This window comes from Aythya ferina (assembly GCF_964211825.1).
Source record: "Aythya ferina genome assembly, chromosome: 1".
Taxonomy (NCBI): Eukaryota; Metazoa; Chordata; class Aves; order Anseriformes; family Anatidae; genus Aythya; species Aythya ferina.
Genome location: NC_140296.1, coordinates 134850694 through 134863545, shown reverse-complemented (window position 1 = coordinate 134863545; position 12852 = coordinate 134850694). Strand labels below are relative to the sequence as shown.

The window sequence follows — 12852 nt, the reverse complement described above, 5'->3', positions numbered from 1 at the left end:
ACTGAAATCATTGCCACTTGCAATGATTTCAGTTTTCTTTGCTTTCTGAGTGGCAGAAGAAGCATTTAAATGATAGGCACTATGATAAATTCAATTTCCTCAAATGATAACTTTAAGCAAACAGTAAGTTTTATATGTATAGGGCACAACACAAATCCTAGATCTGTTTGAAAGATGAAAAACTAAATCATTAACACAATGCATGAGTTGTACCTGCTGCAACAGAATGATTTGAAAAATATGAATGCCTGTATATAACAAGAGCAATGGAGAGCAGTATTGCATATCTGTAAAATTATAAGTAACTGGATACCAACGTATTCAAGCACTAGCACAACACCCCTGAGAACCTCTACAGGTACAACCGAAATTTTCTAATTGTACTGGCTCTGGGTGTTTTTGCTAAGAATAGTATCATTCTGCTTCATAGGCAAGAAGAATATATACTTAAGTTAGTATCAAATGTGATGGGGAAGATTTCAATCTATCAGCACTACTTTTAGCTGTATTAAGAAATTTTAAAACCTTCCTGAAGCCTAACAGACTACAAGGTGGTATTACAGTCACCCAAGGAAATGAATGTGTAGCTGAGGGGGAAAATGTTTTATAGTACTTGATAATACCTTAGGCATTAATAGGACATTTTTGTGCAGGTTGAAAATGCATTCTTCATTTTTCACTGACAGCTGGTTAAAGGAGGAATGCAGTGAAAAGTCTATAAAAGCTTTAAAAAAAATGAATAGGTCTGCACTTCTGTTTTTCTCTTGCCCATGCTAATAAGTGATGTGCAGTTGTTAACCTTACGTTGTATCTATTGTATTCAGTGCCATCTTGGCCTGTAACCACACCAGGCAACAGAGAGTTTACGCAACGTTTTGAACAATGGAAGCATGGAGTTCAGTATCTTTAATACAGTTGGGTAGAAATATCGGAGGCAGCTGTTTGCTCAGTTCTTTTATTTTTTCAGCTTGCATGAAGTCTACACACTGCCATTCCAGCAGGCTGGCTTTTGTTCCTTCTGTTCCATTGTAAGACTCTTTCTGTAGGGTGGCACTGTCACTTTTTTGTAGTCTTTGCTTACTTATTCTGGCTCCTCCATATCTGATACTGATGGTCATTGATTCCCATTTGATGTATTTTCTTTCTTAGATTTTGCAGTACTGTCCTTGCCTCTTTCTGCTCGTACCTCAGTGGCTATTCTTTCTATGTCTCCTTTGGGAGACCTTGTTCTTTCTTTTTCTAACCCTCCCCTGGGGCAGCTCTTCCCTCCATTGCTAGTGTTCTTTTTCCTTCCTCACAACCTGCTCCTAAACATCCTCATCTTTTTGTATGACCTCAGCTCCCATCTCCTCAACACCACCAAAAAGTCACAAACCAGGCTGACAGACATTCTCCATCCAACCCTACATACTTCTCAATTTCTCTAACATCTTCTCCCTGATGTCTCAGTGTCAGCTTAATAGTATAAGAGCTAAAATTGATGAGCTGACTCTCTTCACTCCACGATTCTCTATCAATGCCTAAGTTCTCACTTTCCTTCAGAAACTCCGTCTTTAACAGCTCTTCCTCTTCTCTAAACCATTGCCAAAAGAAATCTGCTGCACCTTTTCACATTTTTTATGTTACACTTTTGAGAGCACCTTGTTCTTTTCCATTCACATAAGCACAGCCTAGGTGCAGTTCCTTCTTAAGCAGTCATCTCTCTCCTTGTTTGTGATAAACTAGCAAAAACATTCTAAAAATGAAAGACTTCTGTAAGAACATCTTCATAGTTGTTTTATCTGTCTTTTCTCCCCCTCTTACCAGTGTTCCCTCCTTTCTTTGAATCCCTTTGTTGGTTTCCTCTGTTCTAAAATCAAGTCAGAGTTTATTATACTCAGCTCTTTCAGTAAGACTAGTACATATTTGCCTGCTTTTTCCATATGCTCTTATGTATTTCATCTCTCTCTGAGCTAGTTGATGTCTTTTCTTTAAAAAAAAACACACTCCTGTAGAGGCTTTCTGTGTTTACTCTTGTAGAGAAGGGTCACCTAATGGTGATTTGATTTCCATTAGCAGATAAAATAGCTTTGTTACACTGGCCTTTTCTCCTGAAATATTACAACAGAATATTAAACATGCTTATTAGTATTTTTACCCATGCATCTAAGTTTTATTATCAGCAGGAAAAAAAAAAAAAAAAGTCTTAAAAAGAGACTGAACAGATTCAAGAGGAATATATCCATAATGTGTCATTAGGCAGTCCAGATGTGTACTCCCAGAAACATATAAACTGATGATTACAGCAGTTGGACCATTATCTTTGGAGAACGATTCCACTATACCTGTCCATTACTGGCCCATGTTGGACACTGGTTACTGGGCTAGCTGGACATTTTCTCTGCTAGAGTTCTTATGTTACATCCCCACAGTTCTTATGTTTTTAAAATTTAATGGTACAACCAATAAATCTTTCTGATATCACCTACGTCCTTCCTCTCATTCCATCCTTATACAAGCCCTTCTCTTTTCTTTATAAAAGGGACTCACTTTGTGAATTCTGTGGACTAGGATCCCATCTTACTTATTTGTCTTGAAAATTTCCCAGCATTTTTATGGGAACACCTAACATTCTGATTATTAACAAAAAGAAAAACGATATTATGATGGGAGCAGCAGAACTGCTGCTGGAAGAATTATTTGCAATCCTAATTTCACACATACAACATGCTGTCCTGATCCCTTGCCCCTCCAAGTAATATCAGTTGGGTTTTTGTTTTGTTTTTCCTTTTCCATTTCTGCTGCAGGCAGAAAAAAAAAACTGCAGGCAGTTTACTTTGCAACTTCCATCCATTAATCTCAAGGTACTTTTACATAAAGGAATTAATTAAAACTCTTACATACAAGAATTAATTAAGACAGTAGTAGGCATGTTTTATCATCTCCATGTTGCACATGGGGGAACTGAGGTGAAGAAAACATTGCCCAATTCTTTTACAGAGATGGGAATGTACTTAGCCATATATCATATCCTTTCAGCCTGGTACAAAAGAATATCCTTTCTCTCCTAACACTGTGAGGTATATATCTAGTTTACAAAGTAAAATACCATTGACAGGCAGTCCTATTATTCAGAATGGAAACGTTTCCCCCAGGCAAATGCCTTGGCCAGTCAAATTTTGAAACACATCCTTCTTTCTTATTTTAGACAGAACGAAGCACACAGCATGAAAAGCAAGCTACTCTAACTACTGTGGGATCTGATAACATTTATACTCTTTTAAAGAATCAACCCAATACCTGAAATTTGTAATCTTATCATCCTGCTTTAACAGACTCTCCGTCTTTCTCAGCATTCACACGTATACTTCTGTTTGATAAAGAAAGAAATATAAACCTAATGACTTACGATTTTTATCTACAGTTCATAAAAGCTTTGCACAGCTGACACTATACAATCACGCTTCTAAAATGCAACAGTGCCACCTTCAGATCGCACTAAATATGGCTTCTTCACAAAACTAAAGCACAGCAACGATTTTTCTTTCCATCCAGACAAATCTTGCTAGGAAGCCCAAAAACACATGTATAAACCTGAGCAGAACGTGCACATTCATGTCGCGAAGCACAAGCCTTCACTGGCAACTGCGGTCCTTTATTTTCATAAATAAACATGAATAAAGAGCAATCAAATAATACTTTACAATAAGCCAGACCCGGCATATTCATCCTCTGAGCATGAGAATCACAGAATATTCCCCTGCCCCTGCACTAGTGATTCACATGGGGCAGAGCAGCTGGGACCTGCTCCTGCTCTGTGATCTTCACATCATTTGCCAGCTACTCATGGGTATGTTGGGTCCCAGAGTGAGAGCCAAGCTACGGTAAACACTGTAAATACATTTCTGTATGCACACGTGTAGTATACTAGATACGTGAGACGGATTACATGCTGCTTCACACAGTATGCATTATATCCTGCCAAAGAGCCTTGCTCTGAAAGAAACCTACCAGAAGGTATGACCCCAGGTTGTGTTGCAGACCTTCCCTCCTATGTGATGAGATGCAGGTCTAGCGCATGACCCACATACACAGGTAAAACTCCTTTTTAAGTTTCTTCTAAACCACAGTGTGTGACAGATCCATTTTATCCTCAACAGAAAGATATTTATTTAAAACTGAACAAGGCTGTCATTTAATATCAAAACAGGGAACAGATTCAGTAAATTAGTCCTGCTATAAAGATTTAATTATTATCCAAAAAATTGATGCCGTGCTGTTTAAACATGAAAGAACCGTTAATTAAATTTACAGTGTCTTTGTTGACACACTACATATTTTATATTTGGTTTGATTGTAATGGACAAACACCATAATTTTAAAGCTAAGCCATTTGCATTGGTAATAAAAATTAATTCTGAAAAAAAAAGTCAAAATACTTCTCAAATTAAAGTTTGGCCTCTGGTGTTTTGAATTAAAAAAAAAAAAAAGGTGATGTAAATTCAAATTAGGCATATTGGACTGGAGAGGGAGAATTTTAAATCAATACAGGCTTGAAAATCAAGGTGTCAATCAATACAGGCTTTGAAAATCAAAATCTTTGACCTTGTTCTATAATACTATTGAGACAAGAAAGTGTACTGTAAGCAGAAAACAGTCTACTCACCCACTGTCATACCATCCATGTAACGCTTGATGATATCAAAGGAATCTCTTAAATTTCCTTCTGTTATGTCAAATATGATATCTGCCTGGTTGGCTGGATATGTAGGTGTGATAGCACGAAGAAAAATAATCTCTGCAAATAAAAGGTATCACAGAATGTTCTGAGAAGTAGTGAAAATATCACTGGAAAAAAAAAAAATCATTTGACCCAGAATGACTTGTCCACAAAGGCAGTGGAGGACAAATATTCCCTTGCCTTTCCCTTGGAGAGTTTGTCTTTTAGAACAGAAAAGAAAGAACTTTTGCAGGAAGAGAACATTCAGATAGATTTATTTTCTCCTCCTGCAGCATCTAAGAAGCCCTGAAGCCAAAACACTGCTACTTTGCAGTCCAGAAACAACACTCAGAAATCAGTCAGACTTCTAGCATGTACATAGAAATGACAACACTAAGTATCCACAGGGTAGGGAGTGGAGGGGGACGAAACAGATAGACCCCTGAACTCTGATTCCCTTAGGCAGTTACACAAAGTATTGACGTTACAAATTGTAGAGTCCTTTTCAGTGTTGGAGGAGGGATTTAGGTTAGTTTTCAAGCTTCTTGTGAAGGAGGTAAGTATTATTATTAATATTATTATCCTTGCTCTACAGATGATGAAACTAAACCATGGAGCTGTAAGAATTCACCCAAGGCCATGCACTGAATTAAAGAACAACTTTGGGCTCTGGTATTACTCTCAGATTACTAAGCCTCATCTTGTTTTATTAAACCACAATGGACTAATGAGGGAACTGTTTGGTAAGCATCCTGGGCCAAATCCTTAGCTCTGCTGCCAGTACACCTGGTAAAGCTGACAGGGTGTGTATGGGAGTAAAAGTGGCTATGGGGCATTCCTCCATTCTCTGTGATGTAGGGCCAGCTAAGGCCTGAAACAAGCCTGCTGCAATATACAGCAGCTCTATTCATCCATGCTATTGGTGGTTAAATTGTTCCTATATGAACAACAACTGTGATGTCTCTTGCCCTACTTCTTCAGCCTGGAAGGGGTTGAGAGTGACTGATAGAAAAATGAAGAGTCAGCTTTGGCTCTCATTTAGAACAGCTTCCTCAGGAAGCAAAGCTGAGACTCTGGGTGGATCAGAAACAGGGATTTAAGATCTTTAAAAACTTTTCCAAACTAATCTTCCCACCCTCCCTCCCCTTCTTCTCTCCCTGTACCTTCATCATGAAATACGTTGCATTAGAGAAGCTGAGGTGAAGGCAGTCATCCCACCTCTGGATATGTAGGCAATCCCCAAAGAAGGCACCAGAAAGTGAATACAAATGCCAAGTAGCAAAAATTGTCTCTCAATCTGTAAATTTATATGTGAACTAAGCAAAGTGAGTGTGGTCCTTCTGAAATTGCAGGACTTGAAGGCTCACAGAGACCGCAGAGGCTGAAGAAGCTGAAGAAATATGCAAATATGTCCATCAAAGTGCACCATGTTGGGTTGGTAAACTCCCTTTGTACAACTGAGCAGCTGCTCACTAGGATGCCTAAAAGCTTTCTGGCCAGTCCTTCCCTTCCTTTATTTTATAGGAATTTCCCTTCTTTTATTTTATATTTTTAAAAGTAACACTATTTTTTCATAGGTCAAAAGTCAGCAAATCAGAGTACTAGATGTATAAATACATACTCTATTTTGTGATCTATGGCCTACATGGAGATAAAGGAGATACAATTGGAACAAGTCACTTGCCAATAGCATGCAACAGACCATAAAGAGATGAGAGAAATATAAAGAATACCTACTTCCTACAGCAAAATGTGCAAAAGAGGGAAGAGAGAAATCACGGGGCACACTGATATTATGTGAGTAAATGTAAAGGGGAATTTAGACCAAGTCTTTCCTACATGTATGTCCTTATACTGGGAAGCTGTATGAGTTAGAGCTCAGACTTTTTTTTTTTTTTTTTTTTTCCCCATAAAATTAAAACTCTAGATATTGAAGGTTTTAATTAAAGGAATAGCACACTGTAATTTTGAACTGTGCAAACACTTTACTGCACCGGTAGCTAGTCTGGCTTTAGGCAAGGATTTCCAGTGGAGGTTTTATATATTGTAGTCTATTACATGGAACAAGAAAGAAACCACTTACCTTCAGGTCTTGAAAATTCTCTGAACGTGGGTAGTGAAATGACGGTGTGGGAAATTGTGTGGACTGGATCCAACACACAGTTGACATCATTTGGTCGACAAGACTTAATGCAACGGATAGTATCTGTCTTTTCAAGTCTGACACTAAGAGAAACAAGAGAGAGATGCATACGTATCCTGAAAATAAATCACTTTGTGTTTTGCAATCTGGGGAGCCAGAAACTGATATAAAACGGATATATAAACTGATATTTTACCTCAAAAACTTAAGACAGACTGTTGGATCAAAGAAAAATCTGACTTGGCTAAGAGTTGCTGTCAAAATCCCCTCAAACCCAATTTGTCAAGCCAGGCATGCAAAAATAGGGAGAACTGTAGTGCATAGGATACCAAGTAAAGTCTCCTTACAAGTACAAACAGGACAAAAGGACTAGGCCCAGGTCCTCAGCTGCGGTGCCTTGTCATGGTCTTACCGATTTCAGACGAGCTACACTTATTTACACAAGCCTCTTTGTATTCCATTTGATATCAGTCATATAAAGCAGAAACAATTGTTTCCATTCTGGAAATCTGTCGGAAAATATCAGAAGGGACCACTTCCTTTCACAATTTTCAGTACAGCAAGAGTCAGAAAAGCCTCTTTTCAGTCTTTTTCACACACACACCCCTTTCTGTCTAAACTGAGAAAACACAGAGGAATGGGAACTGGGGGCGGAAAAAGTTAACCACCTTATTTAAAACCTCAAAAGATTGAATTCTGAGTTTGGGGAAGTGGTAAGGGTCATTTCATATTCCATCTCAACCAGCTGCTCATTCGTCCTTGAAAGTCTATTAAAAGTTAAATGACTTCTTCTCACCCTTGTCCACCAGAGTGAATTTAAAGTCACTTACAGTTCAAGAACTTCACACAATACCCGATCTGTGTTCATAAGAGATGAAAGGGCTGTGCTGGGACTTACAATGTGACTAAGCCCCACAAATGATCTCAACTTTGACCTGCCCATTTCTTCATATTTCTAAGTGGAAGAAAGAAAAGACTGCAGTGTCAGAGGGAGGGAATTGAAAGATTAAAAGGAAGAAAAATTCACTGAGTAAAAGGGAAACAAAAATGGAAGCTTTAGTTTGTAAGATACCTCTAGAAACAAATGGTTCTTACTCTTCTCAAAATGTGTTACCCAACTCCACACCTACAAGCCATCTTTTTTCAAATGTTCAAAGGGACTTTATGGCCCTATTAATAATAAATACATCAGTAACTTCTTATTATATGCTACCCACATTTGCTCATCAAAGAAAGCAAAGACAAACGTGCTGATATTGTATGAAGCTAAAATAAAGATAAAAGAGAAAACATGAATCAACATTAAGGAATCATGCTTCAACAGATGTGAATTGGCATAGTCTAAGGGAAGGCAATGTAGCTGGGTTAATTTACACCAGCTGAGTCTGGTTTGTTATTCTCATTCCATAGTTAATGTGTTCAGAGTGAAGCTAAAGAATGGAGGTACAGGTCAGGAAAGATCTTTTACTTCCCACCTTCATCTAGATAAAAAATTTCATGATTTTCTAGATATCTCATAGGGGACAGAACAGGACTTTCTGCTGAAATGCCTCATGCTTGTCATTTTAGAACAAATTAATTCTGTATATATATGGACATAATAGTCTAGCCTACGATAACAGATTCCACCCACTTATTTTAAACTCCAGCTGCCAAATTCAGAAAGGACTTCCAGCAAGCTGGCCCTTGCATCTTTACAATAGGATGAGCTAAATTACATAGACTACATCCAGTGTAAAATAGTCAATTTCAAAACGCATAACAAAGAATTGAGGCAAAATGTGTATCAATCATGTTTGTTTATCTCTCTCCCTCTTTTTTTTTTTTTCTCTACTGTTCATATGGGAGTTTAGTAGATGTTTACATATATACAGACATACAAACAAAAGCTGAATCTTCCATCTGTGAGCTGGGGTCACAACAGCCAAGTCAGGTTGGTTACCTTCAATAACGTGTTTATGAATCCTGAAACACTTCTTTAAAAGTTCTTCTCTTTGCCTTATAGAATAACAATGTCATCTACTAAAGGTCTGAGGGACATCAATAATCAGTGGCTTGTGTAATTCATTTTGGGCCTTCATGACTAATGAAATAATGGTACAATATGTACAGCACTCTAATTTTTCAAAGCTGTAGTTAGATAGAAAGATTTGTAGGCAAAAACATTCTGCTGGGAGTGTCTGAAGTGTTCAATATGGCTCTGCTTTTGTTCCTTCCTGGGAAGGAAAGGGAGCCTTACTTTCAACTTCAGCTGGAACTTTTGACAAATACAAACATTTCTGAAATCCTTATCCAACAAAGTAATTAATTTGTTTATGACGAAGTCCTAAGTAAGATTTATGTTCAAAATTCTCCCTTCTGATTCATTGGAGTAAAGCATTCTGACATGAATTAGATACCTTGTGTATAGAAACAGAGGATCACCATGATCACAAGTGATCTGTGCTAGTTACTAACTAAAGCTCATTTCTAGATTCAGTCAGCTTGTAACTAGACACATGACAAAATTTTGCATCAGCTCTATTTCTTTACACTGCTTCTCTCCCCTCTTAAAAATCCCTCAATTTTTGTGTCTGTTCAAGCACAAAATACACGTTTTTGTGTGTGTATTTGTGTACACAAAATGTACATTTTGTGTGTACTCTGTCCTCACCATTAAACTTGAGTTTGTGCTTTCATTTTCCACCGCCTGATTCTCTGATCTTTCTTTTGGTATCTCTACAAAATGTTTCAGGTTATCCAGTATGCAGTTAGTAACACTTCTCTACCATTGCTTTGACTGCACACCTTTAGGCATCTTCTGGAACAATTTGTCAACCAGTATCCATTCCAAATTCTGCATATTTACTATTAATGATGTGCTCTGCTTTCAACATATATCTTCCTTTATCCTTACACATCACCTTTGCATTTGATCTATCTAGCTGAGAACTTCCTTTTTGCCCACGTCCTCCAATTGTGGATACTATGATTGATGAAACGTTCTTCCTGAGAACTTTATTTACTCAAATTTTTCTCTGGAGTTGCCTCCTCTATCAGAAATTGCAGTTTTGGAGCTGTCACCTCCTGTAGACTTTTTTTATTTTATAAAAGAAGTAAATTAAGAAACAGCTCAGTTGCACTGGTTGTTTTGTATATAATGCTTTCTGGGATACATTTTTTTTTCTTTCTTTTTGGGTTCTGATGACATTCATTGTCATGTTCTCTGTTGGATTCAATAGGTAAGTTCTTTGGACCAGGACCCATAATTTCATTTCCATTGGAAAGAACCATGCATGTAAGTGGTGCTACATAATGACACATTCCCGAAAGTTCCAGCTACACTGCAGCATTGAAGCATCTAATACTGAGCTCCATGCTGCTGAATTACTTGCTGAATGCAATAAAATGATAGAATATGGTATATTTTTTCAATATTGAGGGCCAAATTCTCACACTCCCTTCTTTTCCTGCCAAACAAATATATATTAATGCTTGCAAAAATGAAGTTTATTTTTGAATCGTTATCCTACTTAATTATGGCCTCATAATGAACTGGTAGCCAGAGGGCATTTATATACAAGTATCTTCTGTGGCAGTAAGAAACCTCATTAGCTCAAGTAGAACGGGCTTGTGCTTTCAATATTTAAAGTGGGGACTCTATCCCCACTGGCAACTTCTGGCAGCTTTGTAAGTATGCATCAACAGACTCATTAAACAGTGGCATTCCTCATGGGACTTTAACTCCTGTCAGCCAGCTGGGATAAACTTTGCCTTAGGGAACATGTAATACTCTGGTAGAGTGCTGCAATCATGTCCTAGTGTAGTCCTTGGCTCACAATGAGCTCAAGAGCCCACAGCTTACAGCTAATAAAATAATTGTGTTCAGGTGACTAAGATTTGTGATCTGGGTTTAGAAGGCTCCCAGTTTCTAACCTTGTACCTTGCCAGTGCTGTCTGTATTCACATAGGCAGGTGTTTTTAATATTAATTTTCACACAGATTATTCCTCATTCATCTGTGGACTGACTGTTCTGCCTGTGTAGAACAGAGATGTCTGAGCCCAGGATGGTGTCAAAGAGCACTAATTTGTAGATCATACCTCTGCAACTGAGCTTTAAATACTTATCAATACAAGGACTAAAGAGTACAGTAAGTCCTCTTCCAGCTTGTGAAACAGAATAATTCCAAAGAAATTCCAGTTGTACAGTCTACATTGTTCTTGACGTCATAGAATTAAGGGAAGAAAGATTTGGATATTGGAATTCTAGCTGACTTTTAAGGCCTGCTTCTTTGACAGGAGAAGTCTTTATAGTTGCATATTTATGTTTGATATGGAAGCTGGAGAGACAAAAGTGTTATGAGACCAACATCTTATTCAAATATTCCTGTAGACAATTTTCAGCCTGTGAAATAGACAGGAGCTCTCTGCTACTAACTGGGTGTTGTTAGGAGTCCTTTGTTATTTTGCCATTGTTAGCTGTACAATTCCATGGAAATGTCACAGAAAAGAAGATGAAAAAATCTCTAAAACAAATTTTACAAAAAAGATTCTCTTTGATATCATCCTCAGAAGGTAGAAGTACAATTTGCACCTGGTGTAAATCAGCACAGGCTCACTGGCTGTAATGCAGCAGCAATGTAACTGGTGCAACTTGAGAATCTGGTTCCACATTTTCAGAGCAACTTGTGCACTGGTGCATCTCTGAGATGCCAAAGACCTAAGTTATGACATTTTGATAGACTTTGATTTTCAAAAAATGCATTTGCCACCCATGTGATGAAACTCTCTAATGATGTCTCAGCAAATTATGTATCTACCATGTTTTGAAAATTTAGTCCTAAACATATGCAGCTGTGTATTATCAGATGAGACCAACTCCACTATTGTGTAAATCAAATTAGTAATTTCAGTCCTCAGTATATTCAGATAATAACTTCTTGGACACCTACTTCTGCTTTTTATAATGATGCTCAGTACACACAAGAATCTCCCAAAATTGAGATGTTCAGTGATGGGGGGAAGTGGAAAACTGCAATGATGATGGCAAATAAAATGCAAGTGCAGCATGCAATAGATGAACTAAAACTTTATTAAAATTGGAGGGAAAAAAAAGCTGCTCTCAAAAGAGAAAATGTAGCAACTTATGCCTCAAAGTTAGGGATCAAAGCTGTGCAGAGACAAAGACAAAAAGTTTGGCAATAAATGTGTTGATAGTTCCATGGCGGGTAAGTTGCATTTGAATTGTCAGAAGAAGGTCTCTGGGCTCTGTGATTTGCCGCTGCATGACCACAATACCACTGTGGTTGTTCACTTTTTTTGTGGTGAAAAAACCCTCCTGGTTCCCGCTGATGATGGACAGCAGTATTTTATCCCCAGGGACAGCTTTGGAAGGGCCCATGCGGAAAATGTCGGTAGGTACTTGAATGTTGGTAGGAAAAGAGAGGTGATAGTAGGTTATTCTCAGAGGCAGGCTCTGGCACTCCTTATTTTCATTACAAGGCAAGCGCTCACAGCGACTGCAAGAAAAGTGAGAACACAAGACAAGAGGAAGGTTAGCGTACATTTAGCAAGCGTGACAGGATAGCAAGGGCAGTGGGGATGGGAAAAGATATGTTGACTTGCATACTGTATCCATTCTTCAGCCTGGCATCTCAGTAACATAGCAAATGGACATTTATTAAATAGCGGTGAACTTGTCTGCAGTCGGTGCTTTTGGACGAGGGTTGCCACTTTCAGAAGTGTGTCAGGTGTTCCCTTTCTTTGCACGCACAGATGGATTGAGTCTGGCACCGCACTGGTGAGTTTAACTGCATTTGAACAGCTAAGCTCTTCCCCAGGAGAACATCAGCTTTTTTGTTGTTAAGTTTTATTCTCTTGTTGACTGGACATGTGTCCAAAAGATCCTAAGATCTTAAGTGATTTTTGAGTTCACTGTGTCCTAGTTGGGATGTCCTTTTAGAGTTGATTTTAAAACTGAGCAAAGTATTCTGAAATGCATAGTGTAGGGTTAGAAAGAATTGGTATTTC

At 38.1% G+C, this 12852-nt stretch overlaps 1 protein-coding gene across 5 annotated transcripts in view; it reads right to left on the bottom strand.

Annotated features, from left to right (window-relative positions):
- Positions 1-12852, bottom strand: part of FBLN1 (fibulin 1) — an 89027-nt gene that overhangs the window by 17249 nt on the left and 58926 nt on the right. For 3 of the 5 annotated variants that reach the window (XM_084496871.1, XM_084496868.1, XM_084496870.1), the window contains exons 15-16: positions 6783-6925; positions 4646-4777 (exon numbers count right to left, since the gene is read on the bottom strand). In XM_084496871.1, the coding sequence (XP_084352997.1) occupies positions 4646-4777; positions 6783-6925 (275 nt within the window). Of the gene's footprint in view, positions 1-4645; positions 4778-6782; positions 6926-11891; positions 12342-12852 lie in introns of those variants that run through there. The other 2 variants (XM_084496869.1, XM_084496872.1) reach the window with 1 other exon arrangement.